The sequence below is a fragment of the Sminthopsis crassicaudata genome, chromosome 2 (assembly GCF_048593235.1).
Source record: "Sminthopsis crassicaudata isolate SCR6 chromosome 2, ASM4859323v1, whole genome shotgun sequence".
Classification (NCBI taxonomy): Eukaryota; Metazoa; Chordata; class Mammalia; order Dasyuromorphia; family Dasyuridae; genus Sminthopsis; species Sminthopsis crassicaudata.
Window position 1 is genome coordinate 527856563 of NC_133618.1, and position 24490 is coordinate 527881052.

General features: G+C 32.2%; 1 protein-coding gene across 10 annotated transcripts in view; it reads right to left on the reverse strand.

Moving 5' to 3' along the window:
• NEDD4 (NEDD4 E3 ubiquitin protein ligase) overlaps positions 1-24490 on the reverse strand; it is a 135606-nt gene that overhangs the window by 90530 nt on the left and 20586 nt on the right. For 3 of the 10 annotated variants that reach the window (XM_074294580.1, XM_074294594.1, XM_074294591.1), the window contains 3 exons: positions 18212-18290; positions 18087-18125; positions 5075-5128 (listed from right to left, as the gene is read on the reverse strand). The exons of 1 other annotated variant lie outside the window; for it this stretch is intronic. In XM_074294580.1, the coding sequence (XP_074150681.1) occupies positions 5075-5128; positions 18087-18125; positions 18212-18290 (172 nt within the window). Of the gene's footprint in view, positions 1-5074; positions 5129-15073; positions 15319-18086; positions 18126-18211; positions 18291-18781; positions 18836-24490 lie in introns of those variants that run through there. 6 more of the 10 variants (XM_074294590.1, XM_074294582.1, XM_074294587.1 and 3 more) reach the window with 5 other exon arrangements.

Sequence of the window (24490 nt, forward strand, 5' to 3'; positions counted from 1 at the left end):
AAAAAATTTACATAAAACATTCTTTAGTTTTAAAAAAGCATTTTTAATCAAATGAATCATGGAAAACAAAAGACTATATATGTTTTTCTAGTATAAAAATTTAGTAACATGTAGAATGGGAAAAGGTTAAACATAGTAAAGATAATTATTACTTTATGATTTTGTTTTAGATAAGCAAAAATTTAATATCACAAGCTGCTCTTATTAAATTTAATTATTAATTTAAATGTAAATTAAATTACATTTTAAAAATGTAAATTTTTTTTTACTGTTATCTAAGGTCTTGAGTTCTGAAATAAGGGATTTCTTACTTGGATACTTTAAATGTAAATTGACAACCACCACCTTAATAAATAAAGCTATTTAAGTGCTTAAGTCTACACGAGAAGTTAATAACTATATCTTTTATGCTGTTTTGTTTTCTATATTAATATTTATATCATCATTTATCATAGCAATTTGAAGAAATAATATATGGGTTTTATATAGGAAGTATAAGATTAATATTAGCAAGGATTTGTGGTTTTGATTAACATATTGATACACCTAGAAAAGGGTTAAACCAAGCCAAAATTCTGAATCAAGTTCTTTTTCTCAAAATTAAAGAAGCCAGGAATAATTATCTTGGATCTCAACTATATAATTTTATCTACAGATTCTCTTTAGGAACAGCTTTTGTCTACTATCTAGACTCAATCATGTGATTTCCTCTCGCTGTGATATCTTTATGTAGCGCATCCTGTACTTTTTTTCCTTTTTTTTTTCTATATTTGATTTATTTATTTAATATATTCCCCAGTTACATTAAAAAATTATATATATATATACATATATATATATACATATAATTTTTGAGTTCTAGATCCCAACTACAATGAAGAAACCACATGTGAAATTATACAAAGCATTTCCATAAAAAGTCAAGTTGTGAGAGAAAACATAGATCTCCCACCCTAATGAAAATAAAAACCCTCAAGAAAATTAAGTTAGAGAAATAGAGATGGAAAAGAGAGAGAGAGAGAGAGAGACAGAGAGAGGCTGAGAAAGAGAGAGACACACAGACAGAGGAAGGGAGGGAAAGAGAGAGAGAAGGAGGAAGTGAGGGAGGGAGGGAGAGAGAGGAGGGAGAAAGAAGGGAGGGAGGGAAGGAGAGAGAGAGAATGGAAGAGAGAAAATGAGGGAAAGTGAGGGAAAGTGAGGGAGAGGGTGGGAGAAGAAAAGGGAGGGAGGGGGAGAATGCTCAATCTGTGTTAAGACAAAATCAGTTTCTTCTCTGAGTATGGATAGAGTTTTTCATCATAAGTTCTTCAAAGCTGTAGTGGATTAGCATTTTTCTTAAGAAAGGAAATCTGAGAAACACTTGCTGCAGCTACATCTGAGGCTTCAAAGATTCTATACAGCAGCACGTGAGATACTAATCTCTCACAAATAAATGGCAACTTTTTATGGGCATTATTAGTTGTTTTTTGTGTTAAATATGATCAAAATTATTAAAAACAAAATTTTGGGTGGGGCCTATAGTTATTTGCAGTTTTTCACAATTGCAGAGGTGGTATGCCTCTAACTCCACAAATTTTAAGGGATGACTGTCTAAGAAAATAAAAAATGGAGAAAAATTAAAGTACTCTTCAACAAGATCTAGGTTAAAGTAAGGATGTTCACTATTACCACTACTATTTAACACAGTTCTAGAAATGTTAACTACAAAAATAAAACAAAAGAAATCAATAGAATAAACAGGCACCCCCCCCCAAATTATCATTTTTATAGATATGAAGGCATAATTAAAAGAAATCTATAGTAAACCAAAAATTCAATGACATAATCAATAAGTTCAATAATGGTAGAGGATAAAAAATATAGCCTGTATTTTTATTTATCCTACCTATTATATTATATATATGTTATATATATGTATATATATATAATATCTATTAATCTAGCATTTCTATTTATTACCAATAAAACCCAGGAAAAATAGCTAGAAAGACAAATTCTACTTAAAATAATCAAAGAGGGGGCAGCTAGGTGGTGCAATGGATAGAGCACCAGCCCTGAAGTGAGGAGAACCTGTCAGGTTCAAATCTGGTCTCAGACACTTGCCACGTCCTACCTGTGGGACCCTGCGCAAGTCACTTAACCCCAATTGCCCCAGAAAAATAAATAAATAAAATAACCAGAGAAGCTATATTGTATTTGAGAGCATATTTACCAAGAAACATCCAGGAACTATAGTAATTCAACTATGTTGTTGTTTGTTTTTTTTTGAGAAATAAATACAGATCTAAATAATGAAACATTAATTGCTTATAGGCAGAACAAATCAGCCTAATACAATATCCCCAAAATTAACTGACTTCTTTTTGTTGTGCCAATTAAACAACCAAGGATAAATTTTGTAGGGTTGGAAAGAAATGATAAATAAAATTCATGTGGAGGAATATAAGGTAAAGAATCAGTGGAGGCAGATACAGATATAACATGTTTGAGGGACAGAGAGTAATACAGATTGGTTATAACATAGTGTACATGAAATGAAGGACTATTCATGAAAAAGTGGCTCCATTGTTTTAAGGACTCAGAACATAATGTAAAGGAATTAGAATTTTATGCAGAGTACTATGGGGAATCATTAAGATTTTGAAGCAGAGAAGTAACATAAGCAGATCCATTTAAAGAAAATTAGTCTGGCAGAAAAATGAAAGCTGAATTGGAAAGAGAAAGACAGCAGAAAGGGAAAATCTATGTTAGGATGGTAGCAATAGGAAATAAGAGGAAACAAATGCAAGAGATGGTCTTAAGGTGGAATGAAAAGAACTTAGTAATCTATTCAAATATGAAAAGTAAGTGAGAACAGAGAGTCAAAATTTAGACCAATATTCATAAATGGGAGAATGGGTGAATGATGGTGTCATCAGGAAAATAAAAAGTCAGAAAGAGAACTAGGTATGGGAAAAGAGTAAATTCAATTTTGGTATTTATAAGTAAATGTTATGGACCAGAACTCTGAAACAAGGATTCTTACAAAGTGGTAAGTCAGTGGAATTAATGATATAATGATTATCTAGTTTAGCACGGTGATTAATAATTCTCTAGTTCAGTACATGTACTTAGTACTTAATATGGTTCTACAAGATTCACACCTATGATAATGTAATTGTAAGACAGCATATAAGCTGGGAGCCTCAGCCAGAGTCAGAAAAGAAGACAAGTGGACTGGAGGCAGGAGCTCAAGCTCTAGGAGTCAAGGAGAGAGAGGATATTAGACAGATGAACATAAACATAAACCTAACCATTTCTACAGTTACAAGGACTTCATGCTCTAGAATTGATTAGATCCAGTTAAGAGTTTTGCTCCATTAATTTGATTACTAATATGGTCAATTATACTAATAGTTTTCCTAATATTAAACCAGCCCTGCATTCCTGGTATAAATCCCACTTGGTCATAGTGTATTATCCTGGGGATGATTTTCTGAAGTTTATTTGCTAATATCTTATTTAAGATTTTAGCATCAATATTCATTAAGGAAATTGGTCTATAGTTTTCTTTCTCAGTTTTCGATCTACCTGGTTTAGGTATCAGTACCATGTCTGTGTCATAAAAGGAATTTGGTAGGACTCCTTCAATCCTTATTTTTTCAAATAGTTTACATAGCATTGGAGTTAGTTGTTCTTTAAATGTTTGGTAGAATTCACATGCATATCCATCTGGTCCTGGGGACTTTTACTTAGGAAGTTGGTTAATAGCTTGGTCTATTTCTTTTTCTGAGATGGGACTATTTAGACTACTTACTTCTTCCTCTGTTAATCTGGGCAAGCTATATTTTTGAAGGTATTCTTCCATTTCATTTAAGTTATCTAATTTATCGGCATAAAGTTGAGCAAAGTAGCTCTTAACTATTGTTCTAATTTCCTCTTCATTAGTGGTGAGTTCTCCCTTTTCATTTTCAAGACTAACAATTTGCTTTTTCTCTTTCCTTTTTTTTAATCAGGTTTACTAAGGGTTTGTCTATTTTGTTGGTTTTTTCATAGAACCAACTCTTAGTTTTATTAATTAATTCAATAGTTTTTTTACTTTCAATTTTATTAATCTCACCTTTTATTTTTTGAATTTCAAGTTCCCATTTCTTGAAGAGGAAAACTACCTTCTTGTGCCATGCGTGCTCTTTTTTAAAAAATTTAATCTTGACAAACATGAAGAGTACCACAAAGGACAGAAAAAGAGGATGGTATAAGAGTTATTGTGAACTTGTTTTAAAGTATATATTAAATGTTTGTCCATGTTTCACACACATACACACACACACATACAAATAACAAAGGACAGTCTGAAATAAGCTTAAAAATTTTAATTTAATTAAAGATTTTAATATAGCACTTAATAGCGCATTCATTTTACTATATTAAAATTTGGTTCAATTTTTCACTAATTTTTCAAAGACAGCTGCCAAATCTTTATCTGAATAATGAATACATAATCATACAAATAAATAAATATATGAAGCTTTATTTATTTATCACTAGCAATGGTGTTGTAAATTGTCTGCTCTTTGCCAGAAGAAATAAGAAAATAAAGACAGGAAGAGTGAAGGACTGTGGTTGCCCATTAAACTAAACTCCTTCAGAGAAACTAGAGAAGTGCTTGCCTTGATCTTGAGCTCCTGAAAGCATAGTAAATCAATCATGGGAAACAATGAAAAACACTACTGAAACAAGAATGAAAGGGACTTCAAAGATTATCTGGTCTAAACTGTTTATTTTTTAAAGAAAGAAAAGGAGACTCAAAGTTCTTTCTCCAACTTGTATTCCCAGCCCTTTTATAAATGTGAATACTCCTGGGAAAATTGTAATAAAACCTTATTAGATTTTTAATGAAAAGAATATTATCAGCTGACAATTAGATAAGAGTAAGAATCAAATCCAAGATTTAAGTGCCCTTGAAGAAGGAAAGGGCTTCATAAAAGGGATGTAGGGAATAAATAGCATAAGAACGATCAACATCTTTTTCTTTCTCACTATATGTTTTCATTCATGTTTCACACTTCTCTTACTCTGCTAGAAAATAACTTACCAAACGATTTTCATCAAATACTTCAAAAAGAAGCCAGTGCTGATGAGGACAAACCTAAGTAAGGAAAAAAAAAACCATTTGGTTTAAAGATATTTAAGAAATCAATGCTTAAAAATATAAAACATTTTGTAACAGCATCCTAATTAAGATAGTTTTCAAAAGCTTACTGAAAATTCAAAACTAGAATCAGTATTTATATACAAGTATCAATAAAGTACACTATAAGAATCACACAATAAAAGGTAATTATTTTAACTCCCATACCGAAGCAGAATTCATAATGTAACTTAGGGGTTATATTTTTAAATAAATAACTTACTCATTATGATTATTTATTTTAAATTTATATTCTCTCAATTTTTCTTTATCAGATAAAAAACAGACTTGGAAGTTAAATATGAAAATATCTACTGTAATAGCTTCATAAGGTTTTCTCTAAGAAGCAACCTTTTTCATAGGCTTCATAAAGACTCTTAAAAATGTCAAGAATTTTGTTTTAAGAAATATGGTAAACTTTTACTTCAAATTGCTGGCTCTTATTTTAACAGGTATAGTCAGTATTTTCTAGCTGGGACATGATGTTAAAATTTTAAATAATCCAAACAAATTAACTATCCAAAAAAACTAAATAATAACAAGAAAAAATAATAAAGTGAGGTGGGGGAGTTACTCAGGATAAAGTCTTTCATCAAGAGAATCCTAATCATTTCTCTATAAGAAAAAAATTCTAATTGATGATGATATTGTAGAGCAAACATCAGAGAAAACTCCTTATTAAATATTTATTTCCTAAGGTACAGTATATAAAAGATTAAGATTTGGTCACTTTACTCTAAAATACAGTCCTGGAGTCAAGTCATTTAAGGACTAGTAAGATTTTTTTTCTTTTTCTTTTTATTAATTTTATAATTATAAATTTTTGACAGTATATATGCATGAGTAATTTTTAATAACATTATCCCTTGTATTCATTTTTTCCAAATTTCCCCCTCCCTCTCTCTACTCCTTCCCCTTGATGACAGGCAATCCCATACATTTTATATGTGTTACAGTATAACCTAGATACAATATATGTGTGTAAATCCAATTTTCTTGTTGCACATTAAATATTGGATTCCGAAGGTATAAGTAACCTAGGTAGATAAGACAGTAGTGCTAATATTTTACATTCAATTCCCAGTGTTCCTTCTCTGGGTGTAGTTGTTTCTGTCCATCATTGATCAGCTGGAAGTGAGTTGGATCTTCTTTATGTTGAATATATCCACTTCTATCAGAATACGTCCTCATACAGTATTGTTGTTGAAGTGTATAGTGATCTTCTGGTTCTGCTCATTTCACTCAGCATCAATTCATATAAGTCTCTCCAAGCCTCTCTGTATTCATCCTGTTGGTCATTTCTTACAGAGCAATAATATTCCATAACATTCATATACCAGAATTTACCCAACCATTCTCCAATTGACGCACATCCATTCATCTTCCAGTTTCTAGCCACTATGAAAATAGCTGCTACAAACATTTTGGCACACACAGGGCCCTTTCCCCTCATCAGTATTTCTTTGGGATACAAGCCCAGTAGCAGCAATGCTGGATCAAAGGGTATGCACAGTTTGATAACTTTTTGGGCATAGTTCCAAATTGCTCTCCAGAATGGTTGGATTCTTTCACAACTCCACCAACAATGCATCAGTGTCCCAGTTTTCCCACATCCCCTCCAACATTCATCATTATTTGTTCCTGTCATCTTGGCCAATCTGACAGGTGTGTAGTGGTATCTCAGAGTTGTCTTGATTTGCATTTCTCTGATCAGTAGTGATTTGGAACACTCTTTCATATGAGTGGATATAGTTTCAATTTCATTATCTGAGAATTGTCTGTTCATATCCTTTGACCATTTATCAATTGGAGAATGGTTTGATTTCTTATAATTAGGATCAATTCTCTATATATTTTGGAAATGAGACCTTTATCAGAACCTTTAACTGTAAAAATATTTTCCCAATTTGTTACTTCCCTTCTAATCTTGTTTGAATTAGTATTGTCTGTACAAAACTTTTTAGTTTGATGTAATCAAAATCTTCTATTTTGTGATCAATAATGATCTCTAGTTCTCCTCTAGTCATAAATTCCCTCCTCCTCCACAGGTCTGAGAGGTAGACAATCCTCTGTTCCTCTAATCTATTTATGATCTCATTTTTTATGCCTAAATCATGGACCCATTTTGATCTTATCTTGGTATATGGTGTTAAGTGTGGATCCATATCTAATTTCTGCCATGCTAATTTCCAGTTTTCCCAACAGTTGTTTTTTTTTTTTTTTCAAATAATGTGGGTATTTTGGGTTTATCAAACACTAGATTGCTATAGTTGTACCCTTTTTTGTCCTCTGTACCTAATCTGTTCCACTGATCGACTGGTCTATTTCTTAGCCAATACCAAATGGTTTTGGTAACTGCTGCTATATAATATAGCTTTAGATCAGGTATACCTAGACCACCTTCATCTGACTTTTTTTTCATTAATTCCCTTGAAATTCTCGACCTTTTATTCTTCCATATGAACTTTGTTGTTATTTTTTCTAGGTTATTAAAATAGTTTCTTGGTAGTCTGATTGGTATAGCATTAAATAAATAGATTAGTTTGGGGAGTATTGTCATCTTTATTATATTCGCTCGGCCTATCCAAGAGCATTGGATGTCTTTCCAATTATTTAAATCTGACTTTATTTTTGTGGCAAGTGCCTTGTAATTTTGCTCATATAAGTCCTGACTTTTCTTTGGTATATGGATTCCCAAATATTTTATGCTCTCGACATTTGTTTGGAATGGAATTTCTCTTTGTATCTCTTGCTGTTGCAATTTGTGGTGATGTATAAAAATGCTGAGGATTTATGTGGATATATTTTGTACTTAGCAACTTTGCTAAAGTTGTGAATTGTTTCTAATAACTTTTTATTAGAATCTCTGGGATTTTCGAAGTATACTATCATATCATCTGCAAAGAGTGACAGTTTGATTTCCTCATTACCTACTCTTATTCCTTTAATCGCTTTCTCGACTCTTATTGCTGAGGCTAGCATTTCTAATACAATATTGAATAGTAATGGTGATAGTGGACAACCTGTTTCATTACTGATCTTACTGGGAAAGGTTCCAGTTTATCTTCATTACATATTATGCTTACTGACGGTCTTAAATATATTCTAAGGAATATAGTAAGATTTTTCTAAGGGAAGAGGATATGAAGCTAAAAATCTAAATTAAAATACACAGGTAGAATAAGCATTTGCTGTTCCAGGAAACAGTGAAGCTCATGTTCAATTCAATTTCAACATTTATTATGTGCAAAGTACAATTCAAAATCTTAGGACTACAAAGGTGAAAAAACAACAACAAAAACCTTTAAGAAACTTACAAAACTGGAGTAGTATGATAAAGCTGAATTAAAGTCATTATTTACCAAGAATCATGAAATTGGAGTTTCTTAATTTGATATTTTTCTATTTTTTAAATTGTCTGCCCAATTCATTGATCTTCTCATTATTTTATTCATGTAGCATCCAGAGATATAAAATTTCCTCTAAGAACTGATTTGGCTACATCCCGTAAGTTTTGGTATGTTATGTCACATTGTCATTCTCTTGAATGAAATTATTGTTTCTATGGATTTGTTGTTTGACCTACTCATACTTATTTAATTTCCAATTAAGTTATGGTCTATTTTCCTATGGTCCTTTATTACATGTAATTTTTATTGCATCATGATCTGAAAAGGTTACATTTACTATTTCTGCCTTTCTGCATTAGATTGTGAGGTTTTTATGCTCTTATACATGATCAATTTTTCTGTAGGTGCTATGTACTGCTAAGAATGTGTGTGTGTGTGTGTGTGTGTGTGTGTGTGTGTGTGTGTGTGTGTGTGTGTGTGTGTATGTGTTTTCTGGGATGATCATCTGTGGATGACTTTACTATTCTCAGTAATTCACAATTACTATGAATCAGGATTTATGATGAAAAATCCTAGCTATATCCAGAAAAAGAACTGATTGTGTTTGAATACAGATTGAAGCATACTCTTTCTTTTTTAACTTTTTCTTGAGGGATTTTTTAAAGAGGAGGACATCTATCTTTTCTTTCAGAATATGAATTTTATGGAAATGTTGTACAAAACTTTATATATGATTTCTTAACGAGGTCTGGGGGTGTGGATAAGGAAGAGAATCTAGAACTCAAAAAGTTTTAAAAACAAATGTAAAAAATGTTTAAATGCAACTGGGGGAAAATAAAAATATTAAATCTTTTGATTAGATATATTTTTACTTTTGCTTGACCTGAGATCAAGGTTACTACCCCTGCTTTTTAAAACTTCACCTGAAGTATAGTATATTCTGCTCCAGCTTTTTAACTTTACTGTGCACGTATCTCTCTGCTTCATAGAACATATTGTAGGAGTCTGGCTTTTAATTCACTTTGCTAACCACTTCCATTTGATGGGAGAGTTCATCCCATTCACATTCACAGCTAAGATCACTAATTCTATTTTCCCCAGGTTATACTTTTCTCTCTTCTTTCACCCTTTCCATTCTCACCAGTGTTTTGCTTCAGACCACCATCTCTCTCACTCTGCCCTCCCTGTTTTCACTGCCCCCTTCTTATCCCTTTTCCCCTTCTATGTCTGACCTCCCTTCTATTAGCCTCTTCCTTTCCTTACTCTTTTCTCCTCCTATTTCCCTATTAGGTGAGACAAATTTCCATACCAAACTAAGTATGCATGATATTCCCTTTTTGAGCCAAAGACATTAAGGTTCGAACAATGCCCATGCTCTTCCTTTCTTTCTTTCAACAGGCCTCTTCATGTGATGTAATTTGCCCCAATTTATTTTCTCTTTCCTCTTCCAGGACAATCCCTTTTCCACTACTAATTTTTTTATATCATTATATAAAAGTCAACTTGTATCTATAACCTCTAAGTATGCCCCTACTAACTACCATAACAAAGATACAGTTTTCAAAAATAACAAATATCTTACCATGTGGGAATGTAAATATTTTTACCTTTAAAACAATTTTTAACCTTCAATTACCTAATGAACATCTCAAACTGACTATCCTGAAGACATCTTAAACTCAACATGTCCAAAATAGCATCCCTCTGTTCTTTCAAACATCTCTATTCATGTCAAGGACATGACTATCCTTCCAGTCATCCAGGAAACCTAGGTGTCCTCTGACTTCTCCCTTTCTCTAGTTCTTTATATTCAATCTACTACCAAATCTCTTCTGATTTGATCTTAGAAACATCTCTAAAAGTGTCCCCTTCTATCTTCTGAAATTGTCACCATCCTGAAACAAGCCTTCATCAGTTTACATCTAGACTGCTGCAATAGTCTATTCATTGTAATTCTTGCTTCAAGTCTACCCCCATTCCATTGCTTTACTTCCCATCTTCCACTTTGTTGTCAAATGCCCTCCCTCCATTTGTTTTTTGGTTCCCTATCATCTTTATAATTTAATATAAAATACTCTCTTTACTTTTTAATGTACAACTTATTACCTTAAAAGTTTTCTTATGTTTTATTCCCTTCAACATAGTTTGTGATCCATTGGTTTCTTTGTGGTTTTTCAAATAAGACACTCCATCCCTATACTTTGGGCATTTTAAACTGGCTTTTTCTTTTGTCTAAAATATTATTTCTTCTAATATCTGCCTATGGCTTCCTTTCTTTCAAGTATCAACTAAAATCCCATCTTCTATGAAAAAGCTTTTGGAAGCCTATATTTTATTTTTTAAATTACATGCAAAGATATTTTAACTTTTGCTTTTTTTAATATTTTAAGTTCCAAAATCTCCCTTTTTTCCTTCCCCTTAATTCTACTTGAAATGGCAAGCAATTAGATATCAATTATGTATGAGTAGTCATGCAAAACATATTCCCATATTTACCATGTTCAAAAGAAAACACAAATACCCCTGAAGTCTCCCCCACAAAAAAAACACAAGAAAAATAAAGTTTTAAAAAAGTAAGCCTCAATCTGCCATCGACTCAATCAATTCTTTCTCTGGAGAAGGATAGCATTTTTCATTCTAAGTCTTTTGGAGCTGCCTTGGATCTTTGTATTGCTGGGAATACCTAATTCATTTCACAATTGATCATCGTACAATATTGCTATGAAAATGTTAGCCTGTGATTTCAGAAAGACCTGGAGAGATTTACATGAACTTATGCTGGGTGAAATGAGCAGAACCAGAAGATCATTATATACTTTAACAATAATATTATATGGTGATCAATTCTGATGGGTGTGGCCATCTTCAACAACGACATGAGCCAAATCAGTTCCAATAGAACAGTAATGAACTGAACCAGCTACACTCAGTGAAAGAACTCTAGGAGATGATTATAAACCACTACATAGAATTCCCAATCCCTCTATTTTTATTTGCCTGTATTTTTGATTTCCTTCAAGGCTAATTGTACATTATTTCAAAGTCCGATTCTTTTTGTACAGCAAAATAACTGTTTGGACATGTATGCATATGTTATATTTAATTTATACTTTAACATATACAACATGTATTGGTCAACCTGCCATCTGGGGGAGGGAGATAGAGGGAAGGAGGGGAAAAATTGGAACAAAAGGCTTGGCAATTGTCAGTATTGTAAAATTACCCATGTATATATCTTGTAAATAAAAAGCTATAATAATAAAAAAAATAAAAATAAAAAAAGAAAATGTTATCCTGGTTCTGCTTATTTCACTTTGAGTCTATAAGTCTTTCCAGGTTTTTCTCAAAGTATTTGCTCATCATTTCTGGTAGCACAATAGCATTCCATCAAAATCATATGCAAAAACTTGTCCAGCCATTCTCCAATGATGGGAATCTCTCACTTTCTAATTCTTTACCACCACAAAAAAAAAATTGCTATAAGTATTTCTGTAAATATATGTACTTTTCCCTTTTCTTAGACTTCTTTGAAATATAGATTTAGCAGTGGTACTGCTGAGTCAAAGGGCATGCACAGCTTGATAACCCATTGGACATGATTCCAAATTGCTGTATTATGTTAGTTCACAATTTCACTAACAGTGAATTTGCATCCCTATTTTTCTACACAACCTCCAGCATTTGTTATTTTCTGTTTCTGTCATATTATCCAGTCTTTTGGGTAATAAGTGATACCTCAAAGATGTTTTGATTTTCATTTCTCAAATCAATAGTGACTTAGAGAATTTTTATATCAAAATAGTGATTTTTTTTTATTTGAAAACTGTCTGTTCTAAGCCTTTGCCCATTTATCAATCAGGAAATTAGTTGTATTCTTATAAATTTTATTCTTCTCTATATATTCTTTATCAGAGAAAGTTGCTATACAATTCCCTCCCCCACCCAAACTTCAGCATTCCTTCTGATCTTGGCAGCATTAATTTTGTTTATGTAAAAACCTTTTTAACTTAATAGACTCAGAAGTGCCCATTTTATATCTCATAATGTTATCTTTTATTTGGTCATTAAATTCTTCCTTTCTCCACAGGCAGAAAGTTACAATCTCCCCTAATATGCTTGTGATATTCTTTATATCTAAATTAGGTATCTATTTTGATTTTACTTTGGTATATGCTGTGAAATTTTGGTCTATACCTAGTTTTCATTAAACTGCTTTCCAGTTTTCCCAGAAATTTTCATCAAATACTGAATTCTTGGACCTTTGGATTTATCAAATGCAAAAAAAGTATTTTGGCTATTTGTTACTATGTATTTTGTCCCTAATCTAAATACTTGGACCTTTGGATTTATCAAATGCAAAAAAAGTATTTTGGCTATTTGTTACTATGTATTTTGTCCCTAATCTATCCATTGAACCATAATTTTATTTCTTAGCCAGTATCAAAATGTTTTGATGATTACTGCCTTGTAAAACAGTCTGAGAGTTAATATTATAATGCTACCTTCTTTTACTTTTTTCCTCATTGATTCTCATAATATTTTTGACCTTTAGTTTTTTCAGGTGAATTGTTACTATATTTTCTATCACTATAAAATATTTTTGGTAGTCTGATTGCCATAATTGTCATATTATGCATGACTGCCAGTTAATGCCATAACTGAATAAGTTAAATTAATTTAGACAGAATTGTCTTCTTTGTTACAGTGGCTCAGCCTATTTATATGCAACTTATATTTTTCCAATTGTTAAGATCCAAGTTTATTTGAAAAGCATTTTGTAATTGTATTTCTATAGTTCCTAGATTTGTCTTGACAGGCAGATTCCCAAATATTTTATATTTATATTTATTTTAAATGGAGTTTCTCTATCCCTTGCTTTATATACTACCAACAAACATACTTTGTTGGCAGTATATAAAAATGTTGATGGTTTTTGCAGGTTTCTTTTATATCCTGCAACTTGCTAAAGATGTTAATTTCAAATATAATGAGGATAATAACAGCACTTACCTCAAAGGATTGCTATGAAGATCAAATGAGATAATATTTATAAAGCTAAACTTAGCTCAGTGCAAGGCACATAGGAGATACTATATAAAAGGATATTTCCTTTCTTTCTCTCCCTCTTGTTGCTTGCTGGATTAGATTGTGAGCACCTTGAGAATATGAACTATTTTTTTCTCTTTTTTGTATCCCCAGAACTTAATACAATATGGATACATAGTAGACACTTAATAAATGCTTTCTGATTTAATTTAACAAGAGGAAGGAATGAAGGAGAAAAGCACTTTGAAAGGAAAAAAATGATACTAAAAAGGAGTCCAATAATCATCACAACCATTTGGTACTATTTTAAGAAAAAGCCAGAGAGAAGCAGATAAAAAAAATGGGGAGGGAGAGGAGGAGAAGAAAGAAACGAACTCATTTAATCCAGTGTTTGAAGATCTGGGGGAAAAAAAGTACTTAGGAAAAAAGTTCCCCATTTGGTAAAACTGCTCAGAAAATTGGGAAGTAATCTGAAAGAAATTGAGCAGAGAACAACTTTTTATACCACATTCTACAACTAATTTTAAATGGACACTTGATTCTAATATTAAAAGATTCTAATGTTAAAATTCATAAAAGAATTATGAAAAGTACAGAGACCTCTCAAAGCTCTATTCTTAAGCAAATAAAGGACAGAAGCAAATATAAAAGACAAAATATATGACTTTGGTTATGTGAAATGTAAAAGATTCTGCATTAGAATAATTAATATAAAAACATAAGCATTATTAAAATAGTGAGGATAAGGAAGAAGGCAGTCAGATGGGAAAAGACATATCCAAACCATGCCTTTACCAAAATGGGAGGTCCATAAGTATATTGCATTTGCATATTATTAGTATGTATAAATGTATAATCAGTTTGACTGATTTGGGGCAACTTTTCCCCTTTAAAAAAAATAATGTGAAATATAGTATTGCTCTCTGGGAAGAAGAAAAAGATACTGCAAGAAATTTTGGTGATGTAAAGAAATAAAAGGTATTAAGCATTTAATTAAAAGGAATTTTTTAAAGTATTAAAAGTAAATGACAAACTACTTCACTATCTTTACCAAGAAAATCTGTACTGGCATACTATGGTTGACAGAATCACAAAAAGTTAGACATACCTGAATAATAAAAAATGAATTTTAAGCTGTGTTTTCGATGGATTTCAAAAAATGTTCTTTAAACTTCTTAAGTATCTGTACAAGCCACTAGCACTTTTTCCCACTGATTTTAAATTCCCAAGAAGTCAAGATAATTATAATCACAAGTGACATAGTGTTTTGTGGCAAAGAAATATATACACATACCTACTTATCTTATTTGATCTTGACATCAACCATTTTGAGGTAGGCCCTATTACTATTTCTATTTTGGAGACAAGGTCAGTGAGGATTAAAGAGGTATAATGACTTGTTCACAGTCACATCACTAGGGTCAATCAAGATTTTAACCCATGTGTTTCTTATTCCAAACTTATACCATGTTGCTTCTATACTACAAAATTTAAAAGTATATATTACCTTTGAATCATTGTTTATCCTTAGATCTAGTTTTTCCTTTATGCTTTTAGATAAATCTTGAACTTAGGCTGTGTAGGTTGTCTGTTTACTCTGCTATGATTAATCCCTCGAATTATTTATTAATTCAAAGAAGCAACAATTTTCTGTTAGCTTTCCATCTCTTTCTGACACCTTCCTGTTCTGATGCCTCTTCATACATATTTTCCCTTCCATTTGACTTCTTAGCTGCTGAAATGTGCAATTATCTACAATGAAAAAAAAAAGTTTTCACAAATGCAAAATGATTTCCCCATAAAGTCCTTGTCCCAATCACTAGTCTATTCCTGGCAACCAAGGTTCTATATCACTCCTCTAGCTTCTCCCCACTCCCCCCATAATAACAACAATAATAAAAGCTCATTTTAAAAAAAGGTTAGCACCTTTAAGTGTTGCAAAGTGTTTTCTTCACATAATACCTCAGTACACTACATACATCGTGTAGGTGCTATTATTCTCGTTTTCAGAGACCATATGATACAGAGGGAGAAAAAAAGTCACAGGATTAGCTATAATAGGATCTGGTCTAGTTCTACCAAATATTTCTCGTGAAAGCCTGAGCAAGTCACTTAAACTTTTCTAGGACTGTTTCCTTTTCTGAAATGTAAATTTAGACCAGACAATCTCCAAAGTTTCTTCTAGTTCCAGACACTATTAAACTACCAACAAAACAAGCAGAATTAATATATTTTAAAAAGACAGAGGATAATAGAACTTGAGATAACCAATATTAATAAATATTGATTATATCATTCTTCAAAGAATCCCATCATAGAGATTAGCATGAAGAGCTGAAGGAAATATATTTTTAAAGAAATAGCAGCATGGTATATAGAAGTGGGAAAAACTGATTAGTGAACTTGAATCAGAAGAATATGTTAAGAGAAGGATATGATAACAATACTTTTGTGTTTAAGAAATATTTTTTTCAAGAAAAGCCTGAAAAGATTATAGATTTAGAGTGAAATGGTGCCTTAGGGTCATCCAGTCAAGCCGCTCAACATTTTACAGAGAAAGATACTGCTCAGAGAGCAAAAAACTAAGGACATAAGACTACTATATGGCCAGCCATGAATAATAAAGTCCAGGTACTTTAACTCCAAAACCTGAACTCTTTCCACTTGTTTCTGTACCAAAAACAATCAGGAAAGCTGGTGAAATACATGAGGATATTACATATTAACAGGATCACCATCTATACATTCATAATAAATCTTCAAAACTTGATTTACAGGAACTGAGGTTAGCATAGGTAGTGAGAGAATGGAAACTTAAGAAAAGAATTGAGATGGTAGCAGAAAATGATACAGAAGTCAAATGAAAGCTTTTTTCTAACTACAAAGAACTGATTATATTTATAGGTAAAAGAGAAGTGAAAGACAAATTGAAGATTCAAAAGAGATAACTCCTAATCCAAAATTAATAGGAGAATTAAGAAAGGATGGAATCAAAACAGAAGTATGACCCTTCCTGAGTGGAAGGATAGAGAGATAATGATGACTGCAAAGTCTTAGGACTAGAGGAGGGGAGCTGATGGAGTTCACATTGGGTGGCTTCAATTTTCTGAGTGAAGTAGGATGCAAGTTGTTAGTGGGGGGAGCAGTATATTTATCGGGGGCAAGAAAACATATAGGTGGGTAATATGAGCTCAATTTCCAGTCAGTAGGAACAAGAGCAGAGAAATCAGAGAGTGATAGATACCTGGGGATTAGGATTAATGGGTTGGGAATAATAAACTGCCAAGAAAGCAAGTCATTTTAGGGCAGTAGCCAGTCAAATGGAAAGTTATGGATAAACTCATTATTGAGAAATCACATCATCTTGAAGGATCTAAATAAATAGCCTTTTTATTCATATCTCATCAGTACTCTCCATGTCTCTAAGAAGAGGACATAACTACAAATATCTCAATTTTAAAGAGAGAGAGATCAGGGCAAATATTTCCTCATTTCCCACCTGACCTCACTGATGTATTTTTACTTTCATTTCTCTACTTGTACTTATTTTGGTCTTCTTTGACATTGCAATATTCCTGCCAAATATCTCTTCTTTCTCTTCACTTTTCAGCTTTCTTTTATGTGCTCTTTTCTCCTATAAGACTGTAAATTCCTTGAGAATAAGGACTGCCTTTTTTTTTTTTAATTTGTATAACCACTGCTTAGCACAGTATCTGCACACAGAAGATACTAGGATAAAGCTGAGAGGCAGGTTATCCTGCCTCAAAACTGGATGCTCTTTCAAGACAATCTATTTAGTCTTCTACAATCTTGTTCCCTCCAATTTTTTATTTATAATTTCTTTTTATATTCTGTCCATTACAAATAAAATAGTCTATGTACTCTATGTGCTACATTCATCATTCATACCCATATTCTTACACAGATTGTAATAATGATGTCACCATTTCTTCTGTTTTCTTAAGATTACATTATCTATGAAAATCTTCATTCTACAAAATGAAATCAATTCTGAAACTCACACCTAGTATTTCAAAAATTGAATTCAACAACTATTCAACAGTTGTTTTATTCTATTTTTAAATATACTGTCATATGAAACACGTGATAACTAATGAAATGGTCTTTTTTTTTTCCATTTTAACCAATTAGCTTTTGATAAGCTGGCCATATACCAATTTGATAAATAAATTTTTTATAATGAATAAAGAATATTTCTTAATCTCAACAACTAAATGCTTATTTAAAATAAAAATAAGAAAAGTTCCAGTTTTTTTAAGGGAAATGAATTTTCACTAAATACACAAATTTTCTATGGTCATATTAATCTGCAAACCACCAAATGAATCATCATCTTCAAGAGATATTTGCAAAATTGTTTAGAATTTTTTAAAGTTAGAATCTCCAGCAACACACATTAAAATATTACTTTGGAAATTGAAGATTATAATACTGACCTACTGAGTTTAAGACCTTTGTAATTTTTGCATTCTAAGGAAATAAAAGTAATTTATACTTACTCTGAATAATATCTCTTCATTCCACTTTGGATTCAAAGTCTACAAGATAATAAAAACAGTTTGAAGGTTTTCACATAACAGAAACAAAGTTTATTTCAGACTCATTAAACACTTCTGAGCCAAACCTTTTTAGCAGTTTTTGTTTGAACACTATTTAGGATTCCATTTGTTGGATCATAGAGTGTCACTTTCACATAAGGATCACTGTTTGAAAAAAAAAAGTGCTTTAATTATTGTTCTACATAAATAAAGTATATTCTACTTTACAGAAAAATGTGTTAGTCTATGTATTATTTAAAATATTTTATTCAATACCCAAAAGTCAATTTTTTACTTCTATTGACAAAAAGAATTCCCCCCAAAATTATATTTCATTTTAGACTTTGTTTAAATCTGTACTACTATTTATTTGGTATGCTTTTCCCAACAGTTTTCTCAACTATAAAATGGAGATAATAATAGCAATTGCCTTTCAGAATTGTTATAATGCTATATCTGTGAAATATTTAGCACAATGCCTGGCATATAGTAGACACCATATAAATGCTAGCTAAGATGATGATGATGGTGACAACATTGAGGACAATATTGTTCTATTCAAGGTGAACCTGAATCAATTTAATGAGATGTCATAGTATCAATCTTTGTTAGACAGTCTTGTCCCATGGTGACATACATAACAGTCAGTTCCTTACCGCAAAAGCAGGCAAAGTTCCCACCATTTGTGATTCCCAGTACTTCAGTAGTCTCTGGAGTAAATGGAGTGCACTATCAGTACTTGTATCCTTTCTCCATGGCTAGAAAAATGAGCTAAGCTCCCCCTTGCCTCATCCCTTACTGTCAGTTAAGGATGCAGCAAGAATGATTGGTGTTTGGGGAAAGTAGAAAGGAACAATTTCCTTAACAACAGTACAAGTGACTTATAAGAGAAACATATGGGGGCAGCTATGTGGTGCAGTGGCTAGAGCACCAGCCCTGAAGTCCAGAGAGAGAGAAAGAGACAGAGACAGAGAGAGAAAGAGACAGAGAGAAACCACAAATCTAAGAGAGGAATTGTTTTATTTCTAGTTTATCTCTTCTTCTGGTCTCTTTTATGAGAATATGTCCCAGAGTCCATAAGAGTAGACTTTCAATGCAAATTCAATACTTCCTAAGCTTGGGAGTTCCAAAATTCAAACATCTGGGCAGAACACACAAAGGGAGATTTCCTTATGAGTGTGCTCCAGTGAGGAGGAAAAGGAGCACCATGACCAACAAATTTCCCTGCAGCTGAAGAAGTTAAGCAATACCAGTGGAGTTGAAACAAAAATTCTGATCACTCTTTCATTATTATGAGTTGTTCGGATGGTAAAAGATCCCTGGTGAATGGGATATATTTGTTCATCAATTCCCCACCTCACCCCCAAAAAGTCTTTAATTTTGAGGAGGGATGCAGAGAATCTAATGGACTATTATTTGAATACTTTATATTACTCTTTTTGTTCATGGTCCTGTGCCTAAAAAAGAACTGAGGAATTAAAGAACTGGGAAGTTACAGAGAGAACAAAGGATGGTTAATGGTCTGGGATGGGGAAAAAAAGAGAATGAGAAAAGATTATGATCAGCTACCAGAATTTCAAAGTTCACAAACATAAAAGCTGAAAAGTTGTTAAGTGATGGCAAGATCTAGAAAGGGATCATTGCTGTAATGGTTGGAAAACTGTTGTAAAATGTACTATGTAGTGCTTTCAATTTTCTCCAAATTGCTACCTAAAAACAAATTTAAAAAAACATTAAGAAAAAAGTAATATGCTGGGGGCAGTTATTTGGCATAGATAGAAATTTGGCTTTGGAGTCAGGAGAATCTGAGTTCAAATCTGGCTTCAGACTCAATACTAGCTGTGTGACCCTTTCCAAGTCACTTAACCCCAAATGCCTTGCAAAAATAAATAAATAAATAAATAATTTAAAAAGCTTTTAAAAATAATATTCTTTTGGTAATGTATCATCATGGAATATCATAATCTCAAGAAAATACCCAAAAATTAATGGAGAGATGTATATTGGGTACAAATAAGAGGCGATATGGTACCAATGATTATCTGTTTGTGAGAAATTGTATAAAAGATATTACTAAAGAAAATAAATATTCCTGGAAAAGGAAGTGGGTCAGTTCTACAGTGTAGGATGAAAGCTCCTGTGCTGTCCCAGTAATCCTATGTAATAAAAAAAAACTACAGGAAGATCTCCAGTATACTGAAAAGGCCCCTATGAAAGATTTTGGGATAACATGGAAAAGAATCTCACAGGACAAGAAGGGGATACAATTTATACTGGAGAGAATACTCAATGTAACTAATTAGATTACAGATTAATTAAAATATTGGAAAGTCAGGATTGTCTCATATCTAACATTGGAAATCACTAAACTGGCTAGTTTAACTCTAATTATTTCCTTATTTTACCACACTGGGAGGGAGAAAAATTATTTCCCAAAAGAATATATTACTGAATAATCTCATTTAAATAAGACAGACAGCAATCTACTGTTATATAAAGTCAAAGTTGTCAACATATCCCATATTTTTCAAGTGCTTAAGAAAAAATAATAATAAGCATTTATTTCATGCTTTACAATTTGGAAGTACTTTATATGTTATCTCCTTTGAGTGACAGAGCAATAATAGCTAATATCTATTATTGCTAGGCACAACAGGTATTATTACCATTCTACTTTCATAGATGAGAAAACTAAGATTTCTCAAACAGGTTGGTTAAGTGAGTGATTGAGAATCTCCCACCTATCAAGTAAAAGAATCCAGTATTCTAGACTCTATGTCTAACATCCTATCCATTAAACCATAATTTCCCTAATTTATATATTCCTTCTAGAAGTGAGAATGCATAAATTACTAATTCTAAAATACTATAATATAGTAAAGAAACATGAAAATACCATTCAACTAGTTTGTCACTAAATTGATACAGAAAGTCATTTTACTATTTTAGTGACTTTTATAATTAGTGACAAAATAATTTAAAAGTTTTAACTTTTATTTTTCAATATAAAGTATTTCTTAATTTGTCCCTTTCATTATCCCCATATTGAGCAAATTTAAAAACCAAAAAGAAATTCCTCATGCATATCTACATAATTTAGTCAAATAAATTCACACATTAACACTCTCCAAAATTAATTTTTTCTGCATTTTAAGTTCAGCAACTATGTCTAGTGAATGACAATTTTCATCTTCATTTTTTAAACTCATGGTTTATCATTGCATACAGCAAAATTATAAGAGTCTTTTAAAATATTAACACTGTATAAACAACACTCCTGTTTCTGTTCATTTCATTCTTCACTTCAATTCATAAAGGTATTCTCAGTTTTCTCTGAAATTGTCCATTTCATCATTTCTTATGGCAGAATATTATATTATTTTCACATATAATTTGTTCACCCATTCTCCAATAGAAAGATACCTTCCTTATTTTCTATTTTTAAACTATCATGAAAAGAGCTGCTATTTATATTTCTCTACATGTAGATGCTTTTCCTCATTGATTTCTTTCTGCTATTGGTCTAATAGTACAAGACTTGAATCAAAGGATTACAGAATTTGGAAACTTTTTGATTGGTTAGGCCAAATCACAGCATTACAGTGGTACACTATTTTAAATGTCTTCCCAAATTTTCTCCAACATCTGAATATAATTTTCTAACTCAAAAGTTTTTTTACCCTCAAATCCAAGCAAGTTACTCAATAAAGAACGTTTATTAGCTGATTATGAATAGAATTTTAACCTAAATCCCAAAGTAAAGTTTCTCTCCATTAGTGTACAACATTTTTGTTGACAAGTCATTCAAGTATTTTTCTGGCAATTTGCTTAATTCAGTGGCACTAGTCAGCTGGCAGAAATGTAGGCCTTAGTGGTGCCAGTAGGCAAAAATATATGAAATATATAAATAAGGGCAACTAGGGGACCCAATGGATAGAGCACCAGCCCTGAAGTCAGGAGGAGCTGAGTTCAAATCTGGTCTGACACTTAACACTTCCTGGCTGTGTGACCCTGGGCAAGTCACTTACCCCCAATTATTGTCTTAGCAAAAAACAAATTTTGTGCATGTATATATATACACACACACACACAAACACACACAGATCAGTGTCAATGACTACAGCAAAGATGAGAACACCAGCAGCATTTCACTTAAATTGCTAAATGTACTGGCAAATAATTGGGCAAGATAACTTCCTATAATTGCTTTAATTGCAGAAGCAACAGAGAGCAGAGATGGCCCCATCAGGAGAGAAGACAACAGCAGAAAACAGAGCAGTTTTCAGTGGCAGAGGCAGAAGATGGGGCAAGTATAATGGCAAAAAGCAGGTTTACTGCAGCCCATTGCTCATTATAATTTTTTTTAACATTACTTAATTATGCCCATTTTATTTTATTCAGTTTCTGTCCCTCCTTTTTAAAATTATTTTTATAATTATAACATTTTTGACAGTACATATGCATAGGTAATTTTTTACAACATTATCCCTTGTACTCCCCTCCTTCCCTCCATCCCCTCCCCTAGATGGCAGGCATTCCCATACATATTAAATATGTAATAGTATATCCTAGGTACAATATATAAGTGCAGAACCAAATTTTGATGTTGTTGTTGCAAAGGAAGAATTAGATTCGGGAGGTAAAAATAACCTGAGGAGAAAAACAAAAAAAATGTTAACAGTTTACACTCATTCCCCAGTGTTTCTTCTCTGGGTGTAGCTGCCATCATTGATCAATTGGAATTGGATTAGCTCTTCTCTATGTTGAAGATATCCACTTCCATCAGAATACATGTTCATATAGTATTATTGAAGTGTATAATGATCTCCTGGTTCTGCTCATTTCACTCAGCATCAGTTGATGTAAGTCTCTCCAATCCTCTCTGTATTCATCCTGTTTGTCATTTCTTACAGAAAAATAATATTCCATAGCATTCATATACCATAATTTACCCAACCATTCTCCAATTGATGGGCATCCATTCATTTACCAGTTTCTAGCCACTACAAAAAGGGCTGCCACTAACATTTTGGCATATACAGATCCCTTTCCCTTCGTTAGTATTTCCTTGGGATATAAGCCCAGGAGTATCACTGCTGGGTCAAAGGGTATGCCCAATTTGATAACTTTTTGGGCATAATTCCAGATTGCTCTCCAGAATGGTTGGATTCTTTCACAACTCCACCAACAATGCATCAGTGTCCCAGTTTTCCCACAGCCCCTCCAACATTCATCATTATTTCTTCCTGTCATCTTAGCCAATCTGACATGTGGGTATTGGTATCTCAGAGTTGTCTTAATTTGCATTTCTTTGATCAATTGTGATTTGGAACATTCTTTCATATGAGTGGAAATAGTTTCAATTTCATCCTCTGAAAATTGTCTGTTCATATCCTTTGACCATTTATCAATTGGAGAATGGCTTGATTTCTTAGAAATTAGAGTCAATTCTCTGTATATTTTGGAGATGAGGCCTTTATCAGAACCTTTAACTATAAAAATGTTTTCCCAATTTGTTACTTCCCTTCTAATCTTGTTTGCATTAGTTTTGCTTGTGCAGAAACTTTTTAATTTGGTGTAATCAAAATGTCTATTTTGTGATCAATAATGGTCTCTAGTTCTCCCTTGGACACAAACTCCTTCCTCCTCCACAAGTCTGAGAGGTAAACTATCCCATGTTCCTCCAATTTATTTATGATTTCATTCTTTATGCCTAAATCATGGACCCATTTTGATCTTATCTTAGTATATGCCTAGTTTCTGCCATGCTACTTTCCAGTTTTCCCAGCAGTTTTTGTCAAATAATGAATTCTTATCCCAAAATTTGGTATCTTTGGGTTTGTCAAACACTAGATTGCTATTTTTATTCACTATCTTGTCCTGTGAACTTAACCTATTCCACTGATCAACTAGTCTAGTTCTTAGCCAATACCAAATGGTTTTGGTGACTGCTGCTTTATAATATAGTTCCAGATCAGGTACAGCTAGGCCACCTTCATTTGATTTTTTTTTTCATTACTTTCCTTGAAATTCTTGGGAGTCTGATTGGCATAGTACTAAATAAATAGTTTAGTTTAGGGAGAATTGTCATCTTGATTATATTCGCTTGCCCTATGTAAGAGCACTTAATGTCTTTCCAGTTATTTAAATCTGATTTTATTTTGTGGCAAGTGTTTTGTAATTTTGCTCATATAATTCCTGACTCTCCTTTGGTAGATATATTCCCAAATATTTTATACTATCAACAGTTATTTTGAATGGAATTTCTCTTTGTATCTCTTGCTGTTGGATTGTGTTGGTAATGTATAAAAATGCTGAGAATTTATGTGGACTTATTTTGTATCCTGCAACTTTTCTCAAGTTCT